Genomic DNA, 23,921 nt, shown 5'->3' on the forward strand with positions numbered 1-23,921 from the left:
TGGGGGGGCAGGGGAGGCTCTGCTCCGGGGCTCGGGGGCAGCAGGGGATGGGGGCGGGGGGGGGGTGGGGGTGGGGGGCATGGAGGGCTCTGCTCCAGGGCTCGGGGGCAGCAGGGGGCAGGGGGGGCTCTGCTCTGGGGCTCGGTGCAGCAGGGGGCGGGGGGGGCTCTGCTCCGGGGCTCGGGGCTCCGAGGCACCTGGGCAGCGGGCTCCACGAGCTGCTTGGGACGCCCCACAGCGGGGGTTCCGGGCCCAGGCCTGCCTGCGAACCCCGGGGGGCTGCGGGACTTGAGGCCTGTGCCCCCGACGCGGCGCCCCACACCCAGACTCAGGACGACGGCGCTCCCTGGTGTTTGAAGTGTCCTGAGGGCCACCGCGGCCCGGGAGCGACCCTGGGGCTCTGGACTCCGGGTGCCCTGATGGTGCCTCCAAACACTCTGCGCCCTCGTACTCCGCGCGTGTTCTTGCCCAGCGTCCTTCTTGCACCCCAGGCAGTGCTGTGCCCTGGACCCAGCGTGAGCCGTGTGCACGCTCATGTGCAAGGCCCTCCGCCTCGCCCCCCGCGTCGTCCCCCGAAGGCGCCCAGGCTCTGCGCGGCCGACCCGGGCTGCTGCGGTCGGGAGGGCACGCGGCGGGAGGACGGTGGCCGCGGCGTCCCGCTGGTCCTGCGCTCTGCTGGGGAGATCGGGGCCTCCGCACAGGGACTCGCCTCGGCCCCGTGGCGTGAAGCGCGGCCCTCCAGGCGGCCCAGGCCCGGGGGCAGGCCCCGGAACCGCTAGTCCGCATAGGCAGGGCAGCGCGCTGGGACCCGGCATCCCCGCGGTTCAGTCACGTACTGGGCACCGGCTCGCAGGGAACCCGGGGTGGGGGGGGGGGCGCCCAGGAGTCGCCAGGGGCTTCGTCCCCTTACCTCCCACACGGAGACTGCGACGTGGTGTCCCTGGCTGGCCCAGGAGCGGCGCTGGGGTCCCGAGCCCCGGCCCCCCCCCCCCCCCCCGAGCCCGGCCCCCTTCACTGCCTCTCCCTGTGTGCACCCTGGAGGGCCCGCGGGGACGCTGGCGATCGCCCAGGGCAGGCGTTGCCTCAAGGGGTCGCAGGGCCCAGGCTTTACCTACCTCTGAGAAGAACACAGAGAGAATGACCAGACTGATCCAGTGAATTATGCCGGCAAACTGGAATGCGCTGGAAACTGTAACAAACACAATAACGGGCCAACTTTAGGAGCGAGGAGTCAGGTGCCCCGGCGGAGGGCCTTCGCCGCGTGGGAGCCCGGGACCGCCCGGCCAACACCTAGATCTGGGCACCATCAGGCCAGAGAACAAGAGGGCAGCGCACAATGGTGTCCGCGGCGGAGGGCGGAGGCAGCGGGGGGACGGAAGGCCCCGCTGCTCCCTCCTCTGCGTGAGAGGCCGCCCCTCGTTATTCCCGCTCAGTCCCCCCAGCCTTGGTGGGCTACACCTACAGCTTCGCCCCGGAGAGGAGCCCACCACCGGGGGTTCAGGAAGACGGGCGCGGCCTTCGGAGCCGGGTGGGCAGCTTGGTCAATTCTGGACGCGCGTTCAGGACCCCCTGCCCCAAGTCACATCCAAGGCTCCCAGCAGTTAGCGGGACTCTAGGCAAGCTTTTCAGTGTGAAAACTCTGAGCGTCGAGGGGGCCGTGGGGGTCGGGGTGCTTGGTAGGGGCGGGGGCGGGGGGTGAGGCTGGAGCAAGGCCTGGAGGAAGGAATCAGGCCTGGTAGGGGACATGTCCCCTCCTGAACGGGGCAGTGCAAGCGGCTGGGGTTGCTCCAGTCGCCCTCCAGACGCCGGTGTGCAGCGGGGAGAGCCGCCAGCCCCCGAGAGCCTGCACCCCACCTGCACCAGACCGTCCTCGGAGTGACGGCCCTACCTCTGAAAGACCCTTTTAAAATAAGGGTGCCGTGACCAGCTTCCGAGCCCAAGCAGGGCTGGGTTTATCAGGCAGGGAGGCCACGAGCAGGGTGCTGGGGCCCGAGATAAGGGTCAGGTGGGCTCTGATGGGGGGCAGGGATGCTTCCCAGAAGGCAGACCTGGAGACACACAGCAGGGCAGCAGGGGGGGGGTGGCGAAACAGGGTGCAGGAATGCTGCTGGAACGCACATATGCTGCTTCTCTCCGGGGCCTGGGCCAGGCCCGCTCAGAATCCCCCAGGGGCTAAAGGAAACCCCAGAGATGTCAGTGAGGGAGGGCTGGCCTGAAACAAAAGAGCTGAGATCAGCGGACCCCGGGGGGTGGGCAGTGTCAGGCCCCGGAGGAGCGGAGAGCGTCCATGGGGAAAGGCTGCAGGGCCAGGTTCCAGGTGGGGGACCTCAGGGTCCGTCAGGCCAGTGTGACCCCTAGAGGACGAGGCCTGGGGGTGCTGGGGTTCTTTCCATCCCAGGCCACATGAGGCCGAGTGGGAAGTGAGCGTCTGAGGCCTGTGTGACTCTGAAAAGACCTCCAGATGATGCTGAAAACATAAAATCTCTCCCCATTATTTCTCAAATGAATTCCTCTGCCTTTTTTATGGTTTGCTTTAGAAGAGCAATAAATCTCTGATTGTGCGTTTTATGGAATTTAAGATGCCTTTTACGAGCCGCTATTGGATCTCCCAGCAAAATCAATCTCCTGGATACTTAATTTTAAGCAAAATTCCAGTGTCGGCCGGGTTCTCAGTTCTACTCAATGCCTCGTCACAACCTGAGCCGCCGAGGGCCCCAAGCATAACCTACGAACGGGGAAAGAAAGACTCTGTGGTAGGCCAAGACCTCATAAAAAGCAGACCTAAGGATGAGTGGGAGGGAACGGATGCAGCATGGTTTAATTCAAGACAGGTTGAGTGTAAAGCCAGCGCTGGTCACTTTATGCCAGAAGATACTTTGATTGGAACCAACGGGCCACCAGCTGCACAAACTCCAACGAGGCCTATCAGACAAAAGCAATTCTGTGCTCCCTGTCGTCCTCCCCTGGAGTCGGGAAGGCCGATGGGGCGTGGAAGGACCCTGGATGCAGAGGCTCCAGGACAGGGCTGGGGGTGCAAGTCTACAACAACTCCATGGGCTCGGGGCTGTTGGGTCTGTAGTCCTTGCTCTTGCCAGTAATTGAGTCTTGGGCACCAGTACTTTCGTCTCTTTTTTATTTGCACTCGAATAATCCACCTTCTGAATTGGAGAAATATGGGGATCCAGGAGCTGTACCAGAAAGGACTCACTCAGCCGAAGCCCGGAGCGAAGACTCCTGGCTCTCCCCACCCGGGGCACTAAGTCGGGGCCTGCACAAGTGGGGGCAGGAAGTGCCCCGCACGGCCACGGGACATCCAGCAGGACAGGAGAGGAGCAGACGCCCATCAGCTGCCGTGCACATCAGGCCGCCAGCAACACAAGCCTAGAACCAAAGCCAAGAGACCTGTGGTGGGAGGAAAACTGGCCGGGCCGTCGAGTGGCCTGGTGGCTTGAAGTCCTTTCCCCAGCGGAAGTCTCGAAGTTTCTCCAAATCCTAACTCCCTTGCCTATAAGACGAGATAAAATCCGTCACGTCCACCTTACAGGGTTGCCGCTAGGGCCAGACGTACGGAAGACGCTTTCAAAATCATCATGTCCATAAGGGACCCGCCAGCTTCCAGCTGGGTATGAAATACAAGCAACCCTCTGGCCACTGTGGTTGCTGTGATTATCAGGGACCACTAGGTGATCGCCTCCACACCCGACAACTCTCTTTAACCTACAGAAAAGGCCAACCTGGAAAATTCCAAATGGGAACAATTAAAAAAAAAAAAGTGCACACAGGGGTCCCCAACGTTTTTTATTTCATCAGTTTGTGATCGTGGAGTGCTGGGGAGGAGGACCGTGGAGGCCACAGGGATGGACGGGGCAACGGACAGTGGGCGTGATGGAGAGGGGAGCAGCCAGGGCTCCTCCCTGGGTGGGCATCCCCAGGAGCCGTGGGCCGTGCACCACAGTGGCCCCGGGCTGGGGGCAGAGGGCACTGCTGGTTGGGGACCCCTGGTGGATGCACATGGAATATTGACATCATAGGTATTTGCACACGTATCTCTCTTGCTACTCACACTGGAGAAGCTTTATATCTATTAGAAGTTCCAGAGTCAGGAGAATCACCACCAATATTACACAGGCTACCAGGAAACTGTTGAGACTCGCACTGAGCAAAAATACCTGCCACACGGCTGCTCTCTTCCCACAGCACGGCTTCAGCCAGGTGGACCTGTGGGGACAAAAGCAGGAAGGGGGCGGGGAGGGGGTCAGATCCCGGCACAGCCCTGGCCGCCGCTCCACCCTCCCTACTCCTCCCGGGCTCTACGGTTCCCAGCAAAGTGCAACCCCCTCCACTGGGTAGGATCACAGAGAGCAAACCCAGCTCACAGGAGATGGAGCCCCATACAGTCCCCAGACGGGGTCACAGAGGTCGGTGGGGGCCCGGCGAGCTGTCGTTGCTGCACGTCCGTGTGGTCGCGGAGCCTAGCACGGGCTCTGCATTTAGGAGGCTCTCAGCTCACCTCCGGTAAAAGCTCAGTAGTTGATGAGTGGGGTTTCCAGTGCTTTCCGGCTACAGAGGAAGAATGAGCTAAATCCCTATTTCTCAAGTGGGTTGCACAGAATCCTACTTCCACCGAATGTCAAGGGTTGCCACCCGATACGCTCGATGATTGGATAGGCTTTGGAAAATTGGGGTCGAAGTCAAACGGGGATTTTTCTGGGCAGACACGTTGGTGCCTCTACTAGGTTATTAGGCACCATCCGGCCCCAAGGGGTCCCAGGAGCAGTGCCTTCCACTCTCGCTCGACCCGGCAACCTCCTGTCACTGAGCCTCTGGTGGGACTCGTGCTTCGTGGACAATCTTTTGGGAAACCCCGACAGGAGAGATGAAGCCACCAAGGATGGGGTCTTCCCCGAGCAGGATGGGGAGTGCGGAGGGTGTGCGGAGCCTCAGGGCCGGGGCGGGGGGGGGGGGGGGTGTCCCCGAGGGCATTTGGCGTATTCCCTTCAGGAACACAGGATCCCAGGGAAGAGGGGCGCCTCGCGGGGGTGCTGAGGCCAAAGCTCACTGCCTCGCCGAGGGAGGAGTGGGATCCCCAAGGGGCAGACAGCGCCAGGCAGCGAGCCCCCCTCCCCCCCCCCGCTCTGGCTCCGCCTTCGGACACCCGGGGCTGCGGGTCGGCATCTCTGCATTCTGGGCCTCAGTCTCCCGTTTGTCAAACCCTTAACTCCCAGGGTCACGGACGCTAAATGAGGGAAGGTCTCTGACTAGAAGCCCCGTGTGGCTGCGAAGGGTTGAGGAAGGTGTTGATGTTGGTGGGTTACCCGGTGGCCCAGCCCTGGGCTGTCGCCTCCTCTCCATCAGGGGAGTGTGCTGAGGGCGCCGGGGCCCACGCCTCCCAAGGTCCCGAGGGTGACCCCCCCGGTGTCGCTGGAAGAGGGAATCCTGAGGTGCTCCCCTCCCCGCAGAGGAACACCGAGTGCTCTGGGGGGTTCTTCCTCAGAATCCATCTAGGGAAGCTGGAAGGGTCCCCAGCTGACGGGACGTGGTACGAGCTCGTAGCTCTCCAAGGAACCTGGCGGCAAACAGATTAGTCAAGTCTTTCTGGATAGTTTCCAAAACCTACAGGAAAGGGAGGTGCCACCCTTGGCCCCTCGGGAAGGCAAAGGCTGGGAGCTCCGTGTCCGGCCTCGGGGAGCTGGGCCGCAAGGACGGCGGGGGGGGGGGGACTTCAGCAGGTGACGGAGGAGAAGCAAAAACCAAACCAGTAGTCATTGTTTATCTGAAATTCAACTTAAACTGGGAATCCTGTATCCGGAGCAGGGGGTGCGGAGGGGCCCGGTGAGGGGCTGGGGCCTGGTCGGACGGGCGCGTGAGAATCCGGAGTTACAGGTGAGAAGCCAGAGCCGGTGAAGCCGCGGCGGGAAGGGCCCCGCAGGCAGGGCTGGCGTGTCTGTCGGGGCGGCAGAGGGGGACCCGCGGGCTGACGTCCCCCCCCCCGGCTCAGGCCCAGCAGATGGGGGGACCCGAGGGCTGACGTCTCAGGGCTGTGTGGCTTCTGCATACGAAGACCCTCTGCTTTATAAGATCTCTTGGGCCTCCCTTCCTCAGCCGACCGCTCCTGCCTGCGCAGCGCACCTGCGGCCCTTCTTCCCACTCGTGACCCTCCTGCGCCCACCCGCCCCGTCTCCGTCCTCTACTCCGGCTGCCTCTGGCCCCCGCGTCACCCTCTCTCGCCATCTCTCTCGCTCTCAAATCAATAAATAAAATCTTTTTTTTTTTTTTTTTTTTAAGAAAACCTAGTCCTTTATCTGTGGCCCTAAAAGTGATGCCGCTTCTCTGCCGCCTGCCACCTGGGGCCGGGCTGAGCCCTGGGGGGTCGGGGCGCCTGAGTCCGTGCCCGCCACCCCGGGAGCGCGGGAAGCCGGGGGGGACCAAGCCGTCTGCTCCTCTCCAAGCAGGAGGCTCCACGGCGGGTGGATCTGCCTCCGTGGGAGGGAAGGGCCCGGCAGCTGCCACCTCGGCCGCCCACAGCCCCCCTTATCTCCTCGGCTTAGGGAAGCTGCCCGGGGCCAGGGGCTGCCGCCTAGGGAGCGGGAGGTGCGGGGGGAACCCGAGGCAGAGGCGCGGGATCCGGAAGCCAGGCCGCCGGACGCCACCTGCCCCCGGGAGGGCCCGCGACAGACGGGAGCGCGGCGGGTCACAGGCTGCGCGAGGCGCCAGGGCTGGGGGACGGTCAGGGTGGGTGGCCTGCGGGTGACGTGAGGAGCCGGGGGGACCGGCCTGTGTGGCGGCGGCTGCTCAAGGCAGGAGTCTGTTCAGGGCACAAAGGGCCGCGACATAAGCAACCGGAGACCGGGCCACGGCAGTTGGGCCGCAAGGACTCGGGGCTTCCCGTTCAGGGCGGAGTGTGGGTGACCAAGGCCCCCCCCCGGGCATCCCCACGGCTGGGGTCGGGGTCAGGGCCTGGGTTGGGGTCAGGGTTGGGGTCAGGTCGGGGTGGTTGGAGCTGGGGTCAGGGTTGGGGCGGGGCTGGGGTTGGGGTCGGGGTCAGGGTCAGAGTCAGGTCAGGGTCAGCGCCAGGGTCAGGGCCGGGGTTGGTTCAGGGTGGGGCCGGGTTCAGGTCAGGGCTGGGGCTGGGTCGGGGCCAGGGTCGGGCAGGGGTCAGGGTCAGGGTCGGGTCAGGGTCAGGGCCAGAGTCAGGGCTGGGGTCGGTTCAGGGTCGGGGCCAGGGTCAGGTCGGGGTCGGGGTTGGGTCAGGGTCAGGTCGGGATCAGGGTTGGGTCGGGGTCACGGTAGGGGTCAGTTCAGGGTCGGGGCCAGGGTCAGGTCGGGGTCGGGGTTGGGTCAGGGTCAGGTCGGGGTCAGGGTTGGGTCGGGGTCACGGTAGGGGTCAGTTCAGGGTCGGGGCCAGGGTCAGGTCGGGGTCGGGGTTGGGTCAGGGTCAGGGCCGGGCCCAGCCCGCGGGGGGCAGCGCCTGCCACCCCCCAGCCAGATGGCCTGGCCCGGAGGTGGGCGGTCCTCGGACAGTGACCTCCTCTAGCCCCGAGGCCTTGGGGACGGCCTGCGGCGGGCGGGGCGGGCGGCCGGTGCCTTCACTGCTCCTGTGATGATTCTTAGGGTCTTTTTTTTTTTTTTTTAATTTTTTTTATTTATTTATGATAGTCACAGAGAGAGAGAGGCAGAGACATAGACAGAGGGAGAAGCAGGCTCCATGCACCGGGAGCCCGACATGGGATTCGATCCCAGGTCTCCAGGATCGCGCCCTGGGCCAAAGTCAGGCACCAAACCGCTGCGCCACCCAGGGATCCCGATTCTTAGGGTCTTGATAAAAGCTTGACAGAAGAGTTTCTAGAAAATGACAATGGGCTTCGGCCAGCGTCCGGTCCGCGTTTCAGGGGCGGGGGGCGGGGAGCCCCGCGGCAGCCCTCCGGGCTTCGGGCCCCTGTGCAGGCCGCAGCCGAGGGAGCGCGCGGGGCGGAGGAGGCCGCTGCTCCCGGGCAGGCGGGGGTCCCGGGGCCGTCGGGCGTCCTGGCTGCCAGGCCGGCGCGGCTGGGATACGCACGGCCGGGGAAGGGGCAGTGGCCGGTCTGCGGAAGGTGGAGACCTCGGAGCTGCCCCGAAAGGTGCCCCCGGCGGAGGGGAGCCCGGCGTCCTGGAGGCTGGACTCCAGAGCAGCCCCCGACGGCCTGTGGGGCCTGCACCGCGGTTCCCTCCCACCAAGCCCGGGAGAGGAGCTGAGGGCGGGGGCGGAGTGAGTGGGAAGCTTGCCTCGAGCGGGGCTGGAACTAAGGCGCGAGCCCTGGGATTCCCCACCTGCCCCCAGCGCTGCCCTCAGGGGCACTGTGGGGCCAGAGCCTGAGGCCTGCTGGCTGGGTGGCCCGTGTGGCCCGAGAAGGCACAGAGCCACACCACCATGCCCAACACCCTGAGGGTGCACGGCCTTGGGAGTGGCCCGGAGGGGTCACCGAACACGCCTGGGCTCCAGGTGCAAACTCTAGGAGGCGGCATCCTGAGGCCTTGTGGCCCCAGGTGCTCCAATTCCGTGATGCTCAACACCGTGGCCTGGATCCTGCACCCTTGGGGTGGGGGTGGGGGGGTGTCAACAGCCAGCAGAACAGCCCATGGCCTCGCTTTGCTTTTCTTGACTGCGTTTGTCCCAGATGGTTAAAACGCCGTGAGCGAAAGCCACGAGGCTGACTTCAATCCAACTCCGGCATCGATCTAGGCTTTACTTTCATTGATTTAACAAACACTTATACAGCACTTATGATCAAACAGAGGAGTTTCCTGAGCACTTTACAAATATTCACTCATCTAGTCGTTTTTCCTTCTTTCTTTTTTTTTAATAATAAATTTAATTTTTATCGGTGTTCAATTTGGCAACATACAGAATAACACCCACTGCTCATCCCGTCCGGTAAGGCAGTTCCTTCTATTTTTTTTTTTTTTCTCTGTTTACGAACGGTGGGGAAAGCCAGACTTTTCCATCCGGTTGGGCTCGGGCGGCAACTAGAGTCTGCAAATCACACTCCCACGGCTGACTGAGCTCTGAGTATAATCTTTGAGCCTAATTTCCTAATCTCCAAAATAGGGGTATTATCCACCTCTGCAGGGTCGTCGTTCTGAAATATGGAAAGTAACACAGGTAACATGGTGCGTACTGCAGGCCCCCCGTACCGTCTACACGAAGGTGAGTTAGGTATGTGGGTGCTAGAAAACGGAGTAATGAACTAAATACGAAAAATCTCAACGTTCGTTCCATTCCAGCCACGGTCATTCCGCGGCCACTAAATGCCAGGCACTGTATTAGGTGATGAGCACACAGAGTGCCCAGGGCCTCCATCCTCACGGAGCCTGAGCTCTTGTAAATGAACTCTGAGCCAGCAGTGAGCTCCTAGTCCAGGCCACTCTGAAAGCAAAACAAATCGGAAAAAAAAAAAAAAAGCAGGAGAGGGAAACGGGCTCACATTGCACGGGAGTTCTCCAAAGAGGCAAATATCTCTTTGTGGGAACCACGGGCCATCCTTTTGCTAAATACGTAAAAGGGTTGGCGGGGCTTCTTCCTCCGGCGGGGAGAACCAGAGGCACAGGGAAAGCGTGGTGGGGTGGCCTCCTGGTCCCTGCACCGAGCCCCAGGAGGCAGGCCAGGCAGTGCAGACCAGAGATACCAGCACAGCAATCCACTTCGCGAAGCGGGAACCCTCAGCTCGGAGGGGAGGGATGACCCTGGCGGCCACTCGGGGGATCCAAAGAGGCTGGTTTCCACACTGGCAGCTTCGGGGCTGCAGTTGGAGCCACAGGTTGGCCCTACTGCCCGAGGGAGGGGGGAGCATCAGCGAGCCTCCCACCCGCTTGTCCCAGCACCTCCGGCCTCTTGCATCCTGGGGATGGTCAACTGTGGGGAACACGCGGGGTGTGGCAGGCGGACCACCAGGCGAGTCCCCTTCCCCGGGGGGCACAAGGGCAGACACAGCGTGGACGGGCTGCTCCTGCGCTGGGCTGAGGCCGGGGTGGGCATCAGCAGGGGCAACACGAGAGCCACCTGACATGGGGGGACGGTGCCTTGGACCGTGGCTGCGAGGCCGAGGCCCACCTCACAGGTCCTCTGCTGTCAGGATGGCCACGGGCCTGATACCCCTGGCACCTGCTGCTCGAGCCCCCCCTGCACCTGCCAGGCAAGCCCCCTGCACCTGCTGCACGAACCCCTTGCACCTCCCGCACGAGCACACATGCCGGGCGAGCCCCCTGGCACCTGCCGAGCCTACCCCTTGCACCTGCCCTGCAAGCCCCCTCACAGCTGCCGTGCGAACCCCTTGCACCTGCTGCGTGAGCCTCCTGTACCTGCCGCGCCCTGGGATGCCTGGCGAAGGAGCGTCCCCTCACCTGCCACAGCCCGCGTCGCCCAGCTCCCGGGCTGTGGGCCTGCCAGTCCTGGGAGCCCGGGCACAGACCCCCCCGCCCCCAATTCCACCCACTGCCCACGCAGGGCTCACCCCTTGCGTTCGGGCTGCACCCCAGGGAGGGGGGGCGGCTGTTGGGCTGAGAAAGAATGAATCCGTGAACTTACTTTTTTACCCACAGGAAAGATCTTTGAGATTCTCGGGCTACAGGGAAGAAGTCAATCTGTGCTTCCCAGGAAATTTCTTTTGTCTTAATGAAAGCCGTACTGCCTGGCTGGCGCACCCAGAGCCCGCCGGGAGGGTCCCCGGGACGGGGAGCTGCGGGTGCAGCCGGGGGCCAGGGGAGGGCCGTTCAAGGGCAGACACATCGTACGGACACCAGGAAAGCGGGTGAATGATGCCCCTTTTGAATGTTCCTCTCTTGGGGGAAAAAACGATGCAAAAGACTTTGCCAGCCAAGCGAAGACCAGAACCGCTAGGCCGCACTCGCGGGCGTGGCAGGGATGCACCCGCCTTTTAACCTGAACCCCAAAAGGCTTTTCCTTCTTCTCAAAGGACACTGAGACTGAAGCTGGCATGTTCTGAGGCAGATCTGATTTATTTTGGGGGGGATGGCTTCGTGGAGGAGGGAGACGTGGAATTAGCAGGGGTGCTCGGAGGTGAGCCAGCTACAAACCGCGGCCTCGTTCCCTGAGAGCAACCTGGTCCCTCCCTGTGGCTCATCCAGTTCTCCCCAAACAGAACGGGCCTCCCCGTCTCCTCACCCTTAACACAGTCCCGTCCGTCCGTCCGTCCGTCCGCTCAGCTCCTTCCTCGCCTGCACGGGCGCCCTCTCTGTTCCAGGCTCAAGGGATCCGTCAGGCCTGAGGACGCGCACGATCCGGAACCACAAGTAGACTGGTGAGCGGAGGACTCGAACTCGGGGTCCCGAGTGCTGAGATCAAGGGGGTGCGCGGAAGTGAGGCTTTACCCGGGCGGGGGGGGGGCCACACAACACTTTCTGGAGGAGGTGGCCCTTGAGCTACACGGTGGAGGGAGGGGCTTTGCTTTAAGGTGCCTCCCGTCCCCCTTCTCCGCCTCCAGCCTTTGCTGGTGCATCTAAAATCAGCGTAGTCCTCACGTAAAGATGTTGCTATATTGGACCTGTCCCCGCGGCCTGACCTCTAAATACCCATTCCTGGGCTCCTATCACACCTTTATCCTCTGACTGTGAAGTTCTGGCGGAAATGCGCCGCCAGCACCATCTTTAAGCAGCGAACCCCCTTTCCGTCTCCCGTCCTTCCTCCAAGCTTCCGTCGCCCCGCGGCCCGGCCCTGACCTCGCAGGTTAGACCTTTCAGAACCCAAAAAGCATAATTACAAAAGGCTGGATGTCTTTCTTTATTTTTATATTTTTTGACAAAGACCATCCCACCAGGACCCTCTCTGTCCCCCTCTTTCCACCAAAAAGATGGGGAACTCCATCTCTCTTTGTGGCCACGGAGTCTCCTCTGTAAGAAGGGGGTGAACGACACCCTCCTTGGGTTGCCTCCCTCGACACTGTCACCATGATCGCCCCAGGGTGGAGGCTCCCAACTTCTCGGAATTTCCTCTTGTGGCCCCTGGTCCAGCCCAGACACTGCAGCCCGACCAGGCCTTCAGTGCAATGGAGCTGGTTAGGAGAGGGGCAAGCTCCGGGCCGCGCCACGAGCCCCCCAACACTCGTTCGCTCCTCCAAGGATGGACGGTTGGCTCGCTGGGCAGCAGCTCTGGGCCTCACTTCCCCACCGCTGGACGGGACGACGTCCAATGCCCGACGACGAGAACCAGGCAGAAGGGTCTCTGGTCACGTGTAAACACACGGACCCCAGGACGGCCAGCGAAGTCGGACTGCATCCGAGTCCAAGAATCGAGCGGAACAGCCGGTGGGCCCAGCCGTCGAGGGAGGCCGTCGAGGGAGGCGGCGTGTTCCTAGGTCATCCCCACGTGGTGACGAGGACAGCTGCAGAGAAGACCTAATTCTGGAGGAAAGGTCACGAAGGAGGGAGACCGGGCTCCCGTGAAGACGCGGGCCTGGGGGTGACTCTCCAGCTGCCCCCCGGGGAAGAGCCGTGGGTCTGATTGGCCGCCGCGGTCTCCAAATCCCTTGGGACCCGGTCCCAGCCAAGGTCCAAGCCACTGCAGGGGGCAGGTGAAGGCTTCCGGGAAGCTTCTCTGTTGCTCGTAAAAGGGACTAACGGGGAGTCATTCTCCCCGACCGACAGGGGTGAGGCAGGCGGCCCCCTCTCAGCCCCAAGGAAACTTCATCCTCATCCAGCGCGAGGGTGAGGCCGACGCGGGCGGCGGGCGTGGGCAGGGGGAGCGGCGTGCTCCTTGCTCGCGACGTTTAGCCTCTCGGCCCCCCTGGAAGCCGCTGGGTCTGTGCTCCACGTTGCACGAGCGAAGCGGGTCCTCGTTACGGGGGTCTGGGCAGGGCGTGTCGCACGGCAGTCCCCACCCTCTGTGACGAGGGTGGAAGAGAGAGATGTCAAGGCGGCAGGAGGTTTCCGGGCTTGGGAGACGGCGAGCCTGAGGGGGGAGAGCAGAGGATCGGCCCGTCCCTCGGGTCATCGCGGGGCCGCCCCGGCCGGGGCGCACACCCCACTTCCCCTTCTTCCCGTCCCCGGACGGTCCACGGCCGCGCGAGTGTTCAGGGTCCGGGCATTCGCGTTTGTGGACAGACGTGCAGGACTGTGCAGTGTCCCTGCTTCAGGGGCGAAGGGTGGTGACAGCAGTGGCGTGAGCTGCAGGGCAGATGCCGGGCAGGCCGGGACCCCCGGGGGTGGAGGGAGGGCCAGACGCAGCCGGGACCGGGGCCGTGGCCCGAAGCACAGCCACTTCGGGGCTCGCTGATGGGCAGCACAGCCTGCGGACGGTGCGGAGGCGCAGAGCCCACCCCCACGGGTGCCCGCGGCCTCGTGCTTCCTGAAGGCTGGGCTGGGTGCGAGCACTTCCATGACGGGCAGCGGGCACGGATGGGAAGGGGTCAGAGCCGGGGGGGTGGGGGGTGGGGTGGGGGAGGGACACCCTCCCAGTGCAGACCCCACCTGATGGGCGGCTCCACAGAGCTCGGCGCCCCGGAAGCCAGCGGCTCCTCTCCGGGCAGCGAGCAGGCTCAGGGTCCCCATAAATGAGCCACAGCACGGGCGCGTCTCATCCGGGGGTAACGGGTCGGGAGGCCGGGCCGCTGGGTACAGGCCCACTGACGGGGGCTACAGAAATCCCTCTGGGGAAAAGACAGCTCGGCTTCAGGTTTGGGTTTGAGACGGAGCTTCTGGAGGCCTCGCGGCGGCTGCTCAGCTGGGCCTGAGCTGTTACCGTTTGTAGTGACGACCCGCAGGGAGACGAGGCAGATAAGCCGTCAGCGCAGAGGAGGGGCAGGTTACTCTGTCCGATTCTTGCCAGGGCTCCGAGTGTTTGGGGTCCCTGCGAGGGGTCAGGGTAGCTGGATAAGAGCCGGCGGCCCCGGAGAGTCGGGGAGCGCAGTACGGGGGCTGCAGCGTGTGCACTTGCTCCACGGCACTCGGAGGGGGACCCTCAGGGTCTGGCCACACGGAGGGGACGGGCGGGCAGCGACGGGGACGCGCAGCCGGGGCAAGTCCCATGAGGACGGAACCACAGAGCCACATTCATCCCGCAGAAGGTGGGAGGGCTGGGGTCGGGGCTCAGGCCAGGGCGCCCCAGAAGGAGCGAGGCGGGTGCAGCCCCACGGGGCAGCTTCTACTTTCTGAGGAGGGAGGGAGGAGGTCATTGTTGAAGGCAACGGGGACTTGAGGGCAACGGAAGCAATCGGAGACGACCAGCCCGGGCCAGAGTGACGGCCAGCCCGGGCCCCGAGGGACGCTGTCGGGCTGAGCCGAGAGGCGAGCGGAGAGCAGAGACCTTGGGTCTGGGGACAGGCTGCCAGGGGTCGAATGTGTGTCCCCTCCCCGCCAGTCTTACGAGGAAGCCCTAACCCCTCAACGTGTTGTATGACGGTGGGGCCTCTGGGGTGATTAGGGTCCGGTGAGGTCAGGGTGCGGCCCTCAGGGTGGGAGTGGTGGCCCCACAGGAGGAGGAAGAGTCCGGAGCGCACGTTCTCCTCTACCTACACGGAATGAGGAGAGGCCACCCGTCACCCAGTCTTCGCCAGCCACCACGCCCGCCGGCACCGTGAGGATGGACTCCGCGTCCCAGAGCCGTGGGGTGGCTAAGGCACCAGCCAGGGGAGGGGGCTCCTGCTGCGGCGGTGAGCTGACTGTCCCGCCTAAGCCTCTGCAGCCTGGGTGCAGCCTGGGTGCAGCCTGGGTGCAGCCGGGCAGCGGAGAGCTCAGTCTGGGCTCTGCACACGGGCCGACGAAGGGCCCTCGGGAAGGTCAGGGAGCCTGATGGAGACGGCCTCTTCCCCACGCCCGGGGGCTCACGCACATCCCCGCGCCGGCCCCTTCTTCACAGGGCAAAAGGGAAGGCGGACTGAGGAGCACCCCGGCACGTTGCAGGCACCCGACGGCGTAGCCCGCGTGCGAGGCACGCAGCCGCGGTCACAGCCGTGCACGAGCAGCAAGCCCGCATCCCGGTCGGCTCCGGGAGCCGGGAGGGCAGGCTCGACTCCACGCTGCTGCCGTGTGACCCGGGCAGGCTGCTCGCGCCCTCTGGGCTCTGCAGGGCCGGGACACCCAGAACAGACGCCTTCTACGGCCCCTTCCGCTCTAGCATCTTCAGGTTCTGGGTGACGTGAACGCACTGGACTAGCACGGAGTTCGAGAGACGTGAGCGGCCACGTAGGGCCCAGCCGGGGGCCCTGAGGCCTCTTCACTTCCTACAGACCAGACCTCCCGTCTCTGCAGGACATCTCCTTGCACCGTTTTGAGAAACTGGTACCAAGCCCCCGACAGAGTCGCCTTTGCAGGCCCTGCGGGCAACGAGGTCCAAGAGCCCGGGTGACGGCCCCTGGCCGGTCAGTGTGAGGCCCCGCCCGGCCAGCACCCGCTGGGCGACCCTCCCTGAGCAGTCGGCGCCCGCCCCATCAGCTTTCTCCACCCGCCTCTGCTTCCCTCGGACGCCCTCCTCTTGCACAGCTCCCCAGAGCTCCTCGCCGCCTGCGGGGTGGGAGCCACCAGGCCTCGTGAACCGGGAACCGCCGAGCGGTGCCGATTGGAGCCTCCCTGGTTACTCAGCTGAGTTCTGTTAACAGTGCAACGTGGGGTTCCGGGAGGTTCCGGGAGGGGGGACACGTGTGTCACACCTGAGGCTGACCCGACCTGCACGTGGTGCTGTTTTGCGGCGTTTCGGAAAAAGGCAGGTAGGAAATTCTGGGAAAACCCCAGGAAATGCCTGCAGCAAGAGCCGAGGAGCCTTGTGAAGAGAGGCCTGTCCCCTCCGCAGCGTGCTTTCGTTTCGCTTCCTCTTCCTCCAGGAAGCCCTCTGGCCTCCACCGGAGCTCCTGAGCGAGACCTCCAGCAGCCAGGCGGATCCCCTCCCTGGCTGCTCCCTATTTACGCAACAGGAGCAGCCGTCCAGGGCGCACCTGGAGACTCCAATCAAACCAAGAGCCTCTCTGCCTTGCAGGCGCCTCATCTGTATTCTCCTTAATCAGAAGAGAGCTTGCAGGGCTCTAATCAGGAGCAAGCAGAACGATGAAGCAGGCCTCCCTCTGCCCCCGCGGAGCCGGCAGGGGGCGGGGGGCGAAGCCAGCCCTGGCCTGGGGCCTCCAGGATCTGGGGATCCAGAGACCGCCCTGCGGGTCCGCTGGGCGCCCAGGTCCGCGTCCTCCCCGCCCTGCAGCCCTTCGCTCCCTCCCAGCTGCTTGCCCGTCCTCTCCCCACGGTGCCCTCCTGCTGACTCGACTACGCGCGCCCGATGCCTAGAGAACGTCTCATTTCCAGCGAAAGCCTGTCAGGTGCAGTTTTGGCAAAAGCTGCGGGGTGTCACAATTGCTGGGAAGGTTCCCCCGGGAAGCGGGAGGGCCCCTTCGGGAAACAAGCACAGGAAATCCGAGCTCTGCAAAATCTAACTGTAGCTGAGCCTGCTCATCTGCTTCTAAGGTGACCCAACGAGCCTTCGTTTTTACACTCAAAGCAGCCAGCACGTTCCAAAATCCGCGCAGACAACCTGAGAAAGGAGAGTGGCCCAGACAGGGCTCCGAGGGTCCCGGCTGACGCTCATGATTCTCTAAGAGCAATGGGCGGGGGCAGGGGGGGTGCACCGACTCTCCGGTGCACAGAGAGGAGGCTGGAAGGGCCACTAAGGAGCAATTCGGTCCTAAAACCATTTCATGAATCCCTGAGTCCCAAGCAAAGGTCACGTCATAGGCTGTCTAGCGGCACCAGCAGTGCCCGGACTGTCTTCCCGGGGAAGCGACGCCTGGGTGGCTGCTGTGAGCTCCTGGTCTGCAATCCCCGTGCCGCCTCCCTGGAGGTGCCCACGGAAACCCCGGGGCGGGGGGGTGACGCAAAGGCCTCCTCGGCTACTCAACCGTCCTGGCACCTACCCTTCTCTTTGGTAATCCTCGTCCAGATTTGACAGGAGCTGCGAGCCCGCCGTGGAGAGGTCGATGGCAGCCAGGGGCAGGTCACGAGAGGCAAAGTTCAGCAGCTGCACGGGAGCAATGCTCTTGGTGTCCTCGTCTACTTGTTGGGAGATGATCTCGACCTCGGAAATTCCTCCTTCTATGGCAGGCCTGCGTTGGGGACGAGGACCACAGGGCAGTCAGTCCCCAGGGACAAAGCAGGTCTCTGTGCCTCGAGGGAGGAAGGGGCATCAGGATCCATGCTGCGCCGGCGGGGGGCGCGGGGAGCCCGAGGGGCCGGCCTGCAGCCTGGTGTCCCCTGCCGGTCGGGACAGCGCAGGCAGGAGGCAGATCTGCAAACAGGAGCTACGGGGTGGGATCCTTATGAGGCGGGCGGAAGACTCTGGTGGAAATACCCCGTAGGATTGGGGCCCCTAGACTTTATATTGGAGTAATATATTCTTTTTTTTTTTTTTTTTTAAGGATTGGCTTATTTATTTTAGAGCAAGTGAGCATGGTAGAGGGCAGAGGGGAGGGGAAGCCGACTGCCACTGAGCAGGAGCTCCAAGCGGGGCTCGACCCCAGGACCCTGACACCATGACCTGAGCCACGAGTCAGACCTGGCCCAAGAGTCAGATGCTTAGCTGACCAAGCCGGGTGCTACTCGCTTCCTACGTGAGCTGGTCCTACTACATCTCCCCGCCTTTAAGGGCTGCCAGTAGGGGATGGGGGCACTTGGTGAAACTTCTGCAGAGTTTTCGGTCTCCTCCTTTGTCACTGGGGCACAGGGACACGGAGAAGCCTCAGTTTCTCCAGTTGAAACACGAGGAGGTGAAACAGAGGCTTCGTCAGGGCCACCCATTGTCACCCTATCATCTGATATGGTGGGAGACACGGTGCTGGAGGAGCTCGGCCTGAGAAGAAGGTGGTTTCACGGGGCCCGGGGGGAGTTTCTGAGACTAAGAGGATGCGGCTCCGGGCGCGGGGACACGTCCTTCTGCCTTCCTGCCTTCCGTGCTGTTTCCCCCTCAAGGTCATAGCAGCCCAGCACCACCTCCGGTTGCATGGTCATCTCGGCAGGAGGACACGAGGTCCCCCTGGGGGGGGGCATGGAGGCCCCGTTCTCCGCTCCCCTCTGCCCCGTGGCCCTGCAGAGCTCCTTCTGTCAGAGGGGAGAGTAGGACCCTCCAGCCTCACTTCTGGGTTCAGTTCTGGGGTTTGTTGGGATCAAGGGGGTCAGTTCCTCCTGTAGGTCCGCGGGCCTCACCCGGGGCAGGGCGAGGGCGCAGGGCAGAGGGCAGGTGCCTCGAGGCAGCCGCGGGGGGCAGGGGGAGCGGGTCGGGCCGGAGGGCAGCAGCGGGCCGCGGCCTGGCGTGTGCGGCGGGAGGAAGCTGTCCACGGGACCGCGGGTTTGGGCACCCACAGGGCTCCTCCCTTGAGACCTTCCGCCCCTGCTCTCAGAAGCCCTCCCGTGATTCCTAAATCTCCTCGCGATTCCCACTTTGTGGAATCGCCGTAGCACGTCCTAGCCGCGGCCGGACGTTTGCTCTGGAGGTTTCCCGGCCTCCCGCGGCCCCTCGCTGAAGGAGGAGGGTGGCGTGGCCGCCCAAGTGGGGGACCCTCGTCTTGGGGAGGAGTCACAGCAAGGGTTCTGGGCCGGAGAGCTCCCGCACTGTCATGAACCGAAACACGAGATGAGCCCAGTGGTCAAGTCGGAGAGAGGGCAGGGGCGACAGGCCCAGGGACAAAGTGGCCCGGAGCCCCTCGGGGCCGGGCGGGGGCCGCTGGTCGCACCCGAGACTCGGAGGGGCCGAGAGGAGCCCCGGTGATACTCACTGCGGCCCGGTCATGGTGGGAGGCGCAGCCAGAGCCATGGGTCCTTGGGCATCTACTGGGGCGCAGCGGTCTTGGGGCCCGCCGTCGGCATTTCTAAGCGCGAGTTCTTACAACGCACGACACGGTACCTTGAAAACAAATAATTGCACGGAAGCGATTTATTACCCTCGGGTGTCAAGCCAGAGTCCTCCCAAACTCATCTGAGGACGGAAGTCCTTAGAACGTTCTTCGGTACAGCACTTTGCCTTCCAAGTTAGGTCTGAACAAAGACAGGGGTGAACAGATGCCTACAACGACCCGCTGTGGGTCAGAGGCGGGACTTCTCTGCTTTTCAGGGACGAGTAAATCGGCCCAGGGTGACGAGACGACTTCGCTGGTGGCACGAAATAACAGGAGAGCCAGACCGGCCGCGGGCTTTCGGACTGTTCGTCTACGGCCGTTTCACTAAAGGGCCGTGCGGCAGTGAGCCCGGAGATTTCTTGCCCCGGCGCCCGCATCCCAGGAACCGCGGGGCCCCCGCAGCCCGGCTCCCCGTCAGCCTTGCCACCCTGGGCTCGTTACGTCGCTCCTTTGTCCCCGGTTTCTCCACCCGCGAGAGAAGAACCGTGATGGGACTCAACGCGTTGGTGCACGGGAGACACTTAGGATAGTGCCTGACACGTGGTGTCGGCTTTTAGCATCACGAGTATTTTATGGATTTAAATCGCACCGTCCGTGGCACCTGAGCACGTTCCAAGGCATTTGGATGTGGCTTTGCAAGATTTCCTCTTAAAATCTGGACTAGGTAAACGGAGCATCCTTTTCTGTGAACCGGGGCTATGGCACCACCTGGAGGTCTCCTAAGACGCAGAAACAAGCTGGCAGAAAGGACACAGACGTGGAGCTCCGTTCTGGGCGATTTCCTACAAGTTAGGTGGGAGGTTCCTCCGAGGGGTGGTCCCTGCAGAGGCTGCGTTGTTCTGCTGCAAACTGCCTTTCCCGGGAAACCTCAATCCCAAGCTGGGCAAGCAGAAGCACTTGAAATGCAGAGACAAGGGCGTTGGCGTGTCACGTAAAAGGAGCAAAGCACTCCCAGGGCAAGAGGTGTCGGATGGATGGCGGCCCTGCAAACTGGGAAGCTCCTTAAAGGTCTGAGCAATTAAGAAGCGACAGCTGAAGCTAAAGGTCCTTGAGGAAATCTTGGGAAAGTCTTAGAGCAACTGGAAGAGAGATGGAGGACTTTGTAAAATTAGAAGGGCTCGGGGCGCCCGGGGGCCTCAGAGGTCGAGCGTCTGCCTCCGGCCCGGGGCGTGACCCCGGGGTCCTGGGATCGAGTCCCACGTCGGGCTCCCTGCATGGAGCCCGCTCCTCCCTCCGCTTGTGTCTCTGCCTCTCTCTCTCTCTGTGTCTCTCATGAATAAATAAATAAAATCTTTAAAAAAACAAAACAAAACAAAAAAACTGGTCAGTGTGTAAGTAATAAACACGAACCATTGCACTAATAATATAGGATCGCCAATATAAAACGAAAACAGAAATGAAACTGATTTTTAAAAATTCTTTGACTTTTTGGGAAGGGAAATTTCAAATATATAGAATTACAGAGAATCATAAAATGAATTTCTAGTTATCCATCTCCCAACTGGAACAGTTGCCAACTCACGGATGGTCTTGTTTTCTCTATGTCCCTGCCCGCCCCTCACCCCTCTTGATGATGTCATTCATCTGCAAAGGTTCCAATATGTACCTGAAAGGATAAGGATTCCCTTTAAGAGATCTAACCACAATATTTTAACGTTATTAAATACCCAGGCATTGTTCAAATTTTCCCAATTATCCTGTAATTCTTTTTTTTATTTTTTTATTTTTATTTATTTTTTATTTATTTATTTATTTTAATGATAGTCACACAGAGAGAGAGAGAGAGGCAGAGACACAGGCAGAGGGAGAAGCAGGCTCCATGCACCGGGAGCCCGACATGGGATTCGATCCCGGGTCTCCAGGATCGCGCCCTGGGCCAAAGGCAGGCGCCAAACCGCTGTGCCACCCAGGGATCCCCTGTAATTTTTTTTTTTAAGGTTTGTTGAATCAGGTGCCAAGTGAGGACGACATGTTATGATTGGCTATTACGATTCTTAAGTCTCAATGAATCTGTAGGTTTCCCCCTCTATCTCATTTTCCCCAAGCAATTTATTGGAAAACCTGGGTCAGTGGTCCCAGGTTTCCCAGCCTGGATTATGGTAACTGTATCCCTTTCATGTCTGCCCGGTTCCTGTTCTCTACCTTTCCTGCAATTTTTAGTTATCTATAGACTTTAATCAGATTCAAGTTTTTTTTTAAGGATTTATTTATTTATTATTTATTTATTTATTTATTTATTTATTTGAGACACAGAGAGAGAGGCAGAGACACAGGCAGAGGGAGAAGCAGGCTCCCTGCAGGGAGCCCGACGCGGGACTCGATCTCAGGACCCCGGGGTCATGCCCTGAGCTGAAGGCAGACACTCAACCACTGAGCTGCCCGGGTGTCCCCTTTTTATTTTTTTTTCAAGACTATACAGGCAATGTTGTGACTTTCATCAGCAGATACATAACGTCTTGTTCTTCTTTTAGTAGCATTAACAGCCATTGACAACCACTTCCTGGACCCATAAATCCGTTAGAATTTGCAACAGGGGCATATGATTTTATCATTCCTTCTCCATTTATCAGCTTCTATGAAGACACACTCCTCCTCCTCAACTATTTGATTACCCCAAGGTACAGTTCTCATAGGAAAGGGAGGATAAGTGCTTACCCCTTCCTTTTATTTACTGATTTTCAAAATTTAATTAATCGGGATCCTGTTATCTTCTACCTCGATCAATGGGGTATTTTCCACAGCATCATGGGTTTTAATTCACTCAGCGGGAGTTGAGCGACGGGGCGGAGCGGAAGTGATTGCCACCTCCAGGACAAGGCAGAGACGAGGCAGGAGAGAGGGTAAATCGGCCGAGAACGGACCGTGAGTAGCTGCTTCCGTCAGTAGTTTTGATCCCTAACAAGCTCTCTGAAGATGTTATTTAAAAATAATATTCTCCAAGTAAAATAACCCCCAAAGCACAAGCCTGGCACAAAGCAGGTGTAGTCTAGCACTCTATAAATGAACATTTGACGTGCAAACCTGATGTCTCAAAAACCTGGTAACAGCAGAAGAGAAAACCTGTTTTGCATTTATGGGGACTGGCTGTGGGGGGTAGAGGCCGCTTTTTTGACGTTAGTAAAATTCCAGGTTCTTCTACTTGTTGCTCATTAGTCTTTGTAATCACCAATTTCAGTTGTTCCAGCCGCATCAGAATTCAGGCTGGTATCCTAGGAATTTTAAGTCTGAAAAAGGCTTTTAAGATCAATCACTAGCCAGGTGAAAACGTCCCTAATGTGGTTCCCCTGGGCCCAGGTGCCCGCAGCAACTCCTCACCTCTTAGGTGCGTGACGGCCCTTTTGCACGGCGACCCGCTTTCACACGCATCCCCCGGCTTCAAGCCTGGCCTGCTCAGAATCACCTGGGCCTTTCGGGACGTACACATTTGTAGGCTATACTGCAGGACTGCTAAATCAGATCTCCGCACGGGGAGCTTGAGAATCTTTTTAAATTTATTTTTATTTTTAATTTTTTTAAAGATTTATTTATTTATGATAGACACACAGAGAGAGAGAGGCAGAGACACAGGCAGAGGGAGAAGCAGGCTCCATGCAGGGAGCCCAACGCGGGACTCTATCCCAGGACCCCAGGGTCACGCCCTGGGCTGAAGGCAGGCACCAAACCGCTGAGCCACCCAGGGGTCCCCGAGAATCTTTTTTTAAATTCCCCAGGTATTTTTTTTTCTGACCTGCAACCACTCCTTTTGACTCTATTATACCAACGGTCCTCAAACTTTCCATCACACCAGAATCACCTGGAAAACTACACGGCCCCCTCCGCAACCTGTGCAACTCATTGTGTCTGAGGTGGGAGCCTGAGAATCCATAGTTTGAACAAATTCCCCAGGGATACTGGTTTGCTGATCCTCAAACCACATTCTGATCTTCTGAGTCAGAACCTACTTGAAGTAAAGACGGCATTTTATCCCTATTTCGAGGCGGACTGGCTGCAAAGCTGCTGTGGTGGGGCTGTCAGCAGAATGCACCCCGGCCAGGCTGGAGGAGTCGGCGTATCCGTTGGGAATACTTTCCTTTGCACATAACAGAATATCTGACTAGCAGCAACTTGGGCAGTGAAGACTTTTATTAATTGTCTTCTGCAGGGGCAGCCCGGGTGGCCCAGCGGTTTAGCACCGACTTTGGCCCAGGGTGTGATCCTGGAGACCCAGGATCGAGTTCCACGTCGGGCTCCCTGCATGGAGTCTGCTTCTCCCTCTGCCTGCGTCTCTGTATCTCTCATGAATAAATAAATAAAATCTTAAAAAAAAAAATCTTCTGCAGCAAGAAGCCTGGGGGCAGGGGCTCTAGGATATTACCAAGGACTCCAGCTGGTTTCATCCTTTCCCAGTCGTCCACGTGATGCATTACTCACACTCAGTGCTCTGGTTGCAGAATGGCTGCTGCAGCTCCAGCTTGCACACCAGCTCCCAAACAAGAAGAAAGAACCAACGTCCTTCTCCTCACAACGCTCTGATCTTTGATTCTGCAGGAATTTTCTTTTCTTTCCAAGTCCTCAAGCCAACCTCTCCTTGGGCAGAGCTGTTCCCGTGGGCACGTGGCGGCAGAGAAGCCTGGGACGGTGGGCACCAGGCCCAAAGAGTAAGGAGGGACGTGAGAGCCTCGTCCATCATGATTCGTCCCTCGGGGCTGCGCATATTGTTTCCAGAAGCAAGTCTCCGTGCTCTCGGCAAGTAAGAAGCGGGAAGGAGCTGCTGCAGGCGTGACCAGCTGGACGCCGAGCCCGGCTCGGGCGCCTCTAAGGGGTTCTGAGGCTCGGCTCACTACGTTCCCTGGATCTCCAGGGCTCTTTTACTTAGAAAGCACTGCATGCGGGAGGTTCCCTTTTGACGTCATCAAGCTCGCTGTAGGGCCTGTTGCTGGCGAGGAGCCACCGACACCGGCCTCCCTGTGGACATGATGCTCCACGCCCGCAGCACGAGAAGGTCGGTCCTTGCGCTGCAGGAGCAAGGTTCTGGGGAGCAACCCAGGATCATCCTTGTTGCCTTGACCCGCTAACGCCCTGCTCCCC

At 60.8% G+C, this 23,921-nt stretch overlaps 1 protein-coding gene across 4 annotated transcripts in view; it reads right to left on the reverse strand.

Moving 5' to 3' along the window:
• The window catches only part of TMEM266 (transmembrane protein 266), a 93,173-nt gene that overhangs the window by 26,046 nt on the left and 43,206 nt on the right, over positions 1 to 23,921 (reverse strand). For all 4 annotated transcript variants that reach the window (XM_038581083.1, XM_038581085.1, XM_038581086.1 and 1 more), the window contains 4 exons: positions 18,735 to 18,862; positions 16,881 to 17,069; positions 4,064 to 4,218; positions 1,116 to 1,189 (listed from right to left, as the gene is read on the reverse strand). In XM_038581083.1, coding sequence (XP_038437011.1) covers positions 1,116 to 1,189; positions 4,064 to 4,218; positions 16,881 to 17,069; positions 18,735 to 18,772 — 456 coding nt within the window. In that variant the 5' untranslated portion in view covers positions 18,773 to 18,862. The remainder of the gene's footprint in view (positions 1 to 1,115; positions 1,190 to 4,063; positions 4,219 to 16,880; positions 17,070 to 18,734; positions 18,863 to 23,921) is intronic.

Source organism: Canis lupus, chromosome 30 (assembly GCF_011100685.1).
Source record: "Canis lupus familiaris isolate Mischka breed German Shepherd chromosome 30, alternate assembly UU_Cfam_GSD_1.0, whole genome shotgun sequence".
Classification (NCBI taxonomy): Eukaryota; Metazoa; Chordata; class Mammalia; order Carnivora; family Canidae; genus Canis; species Canis lupus.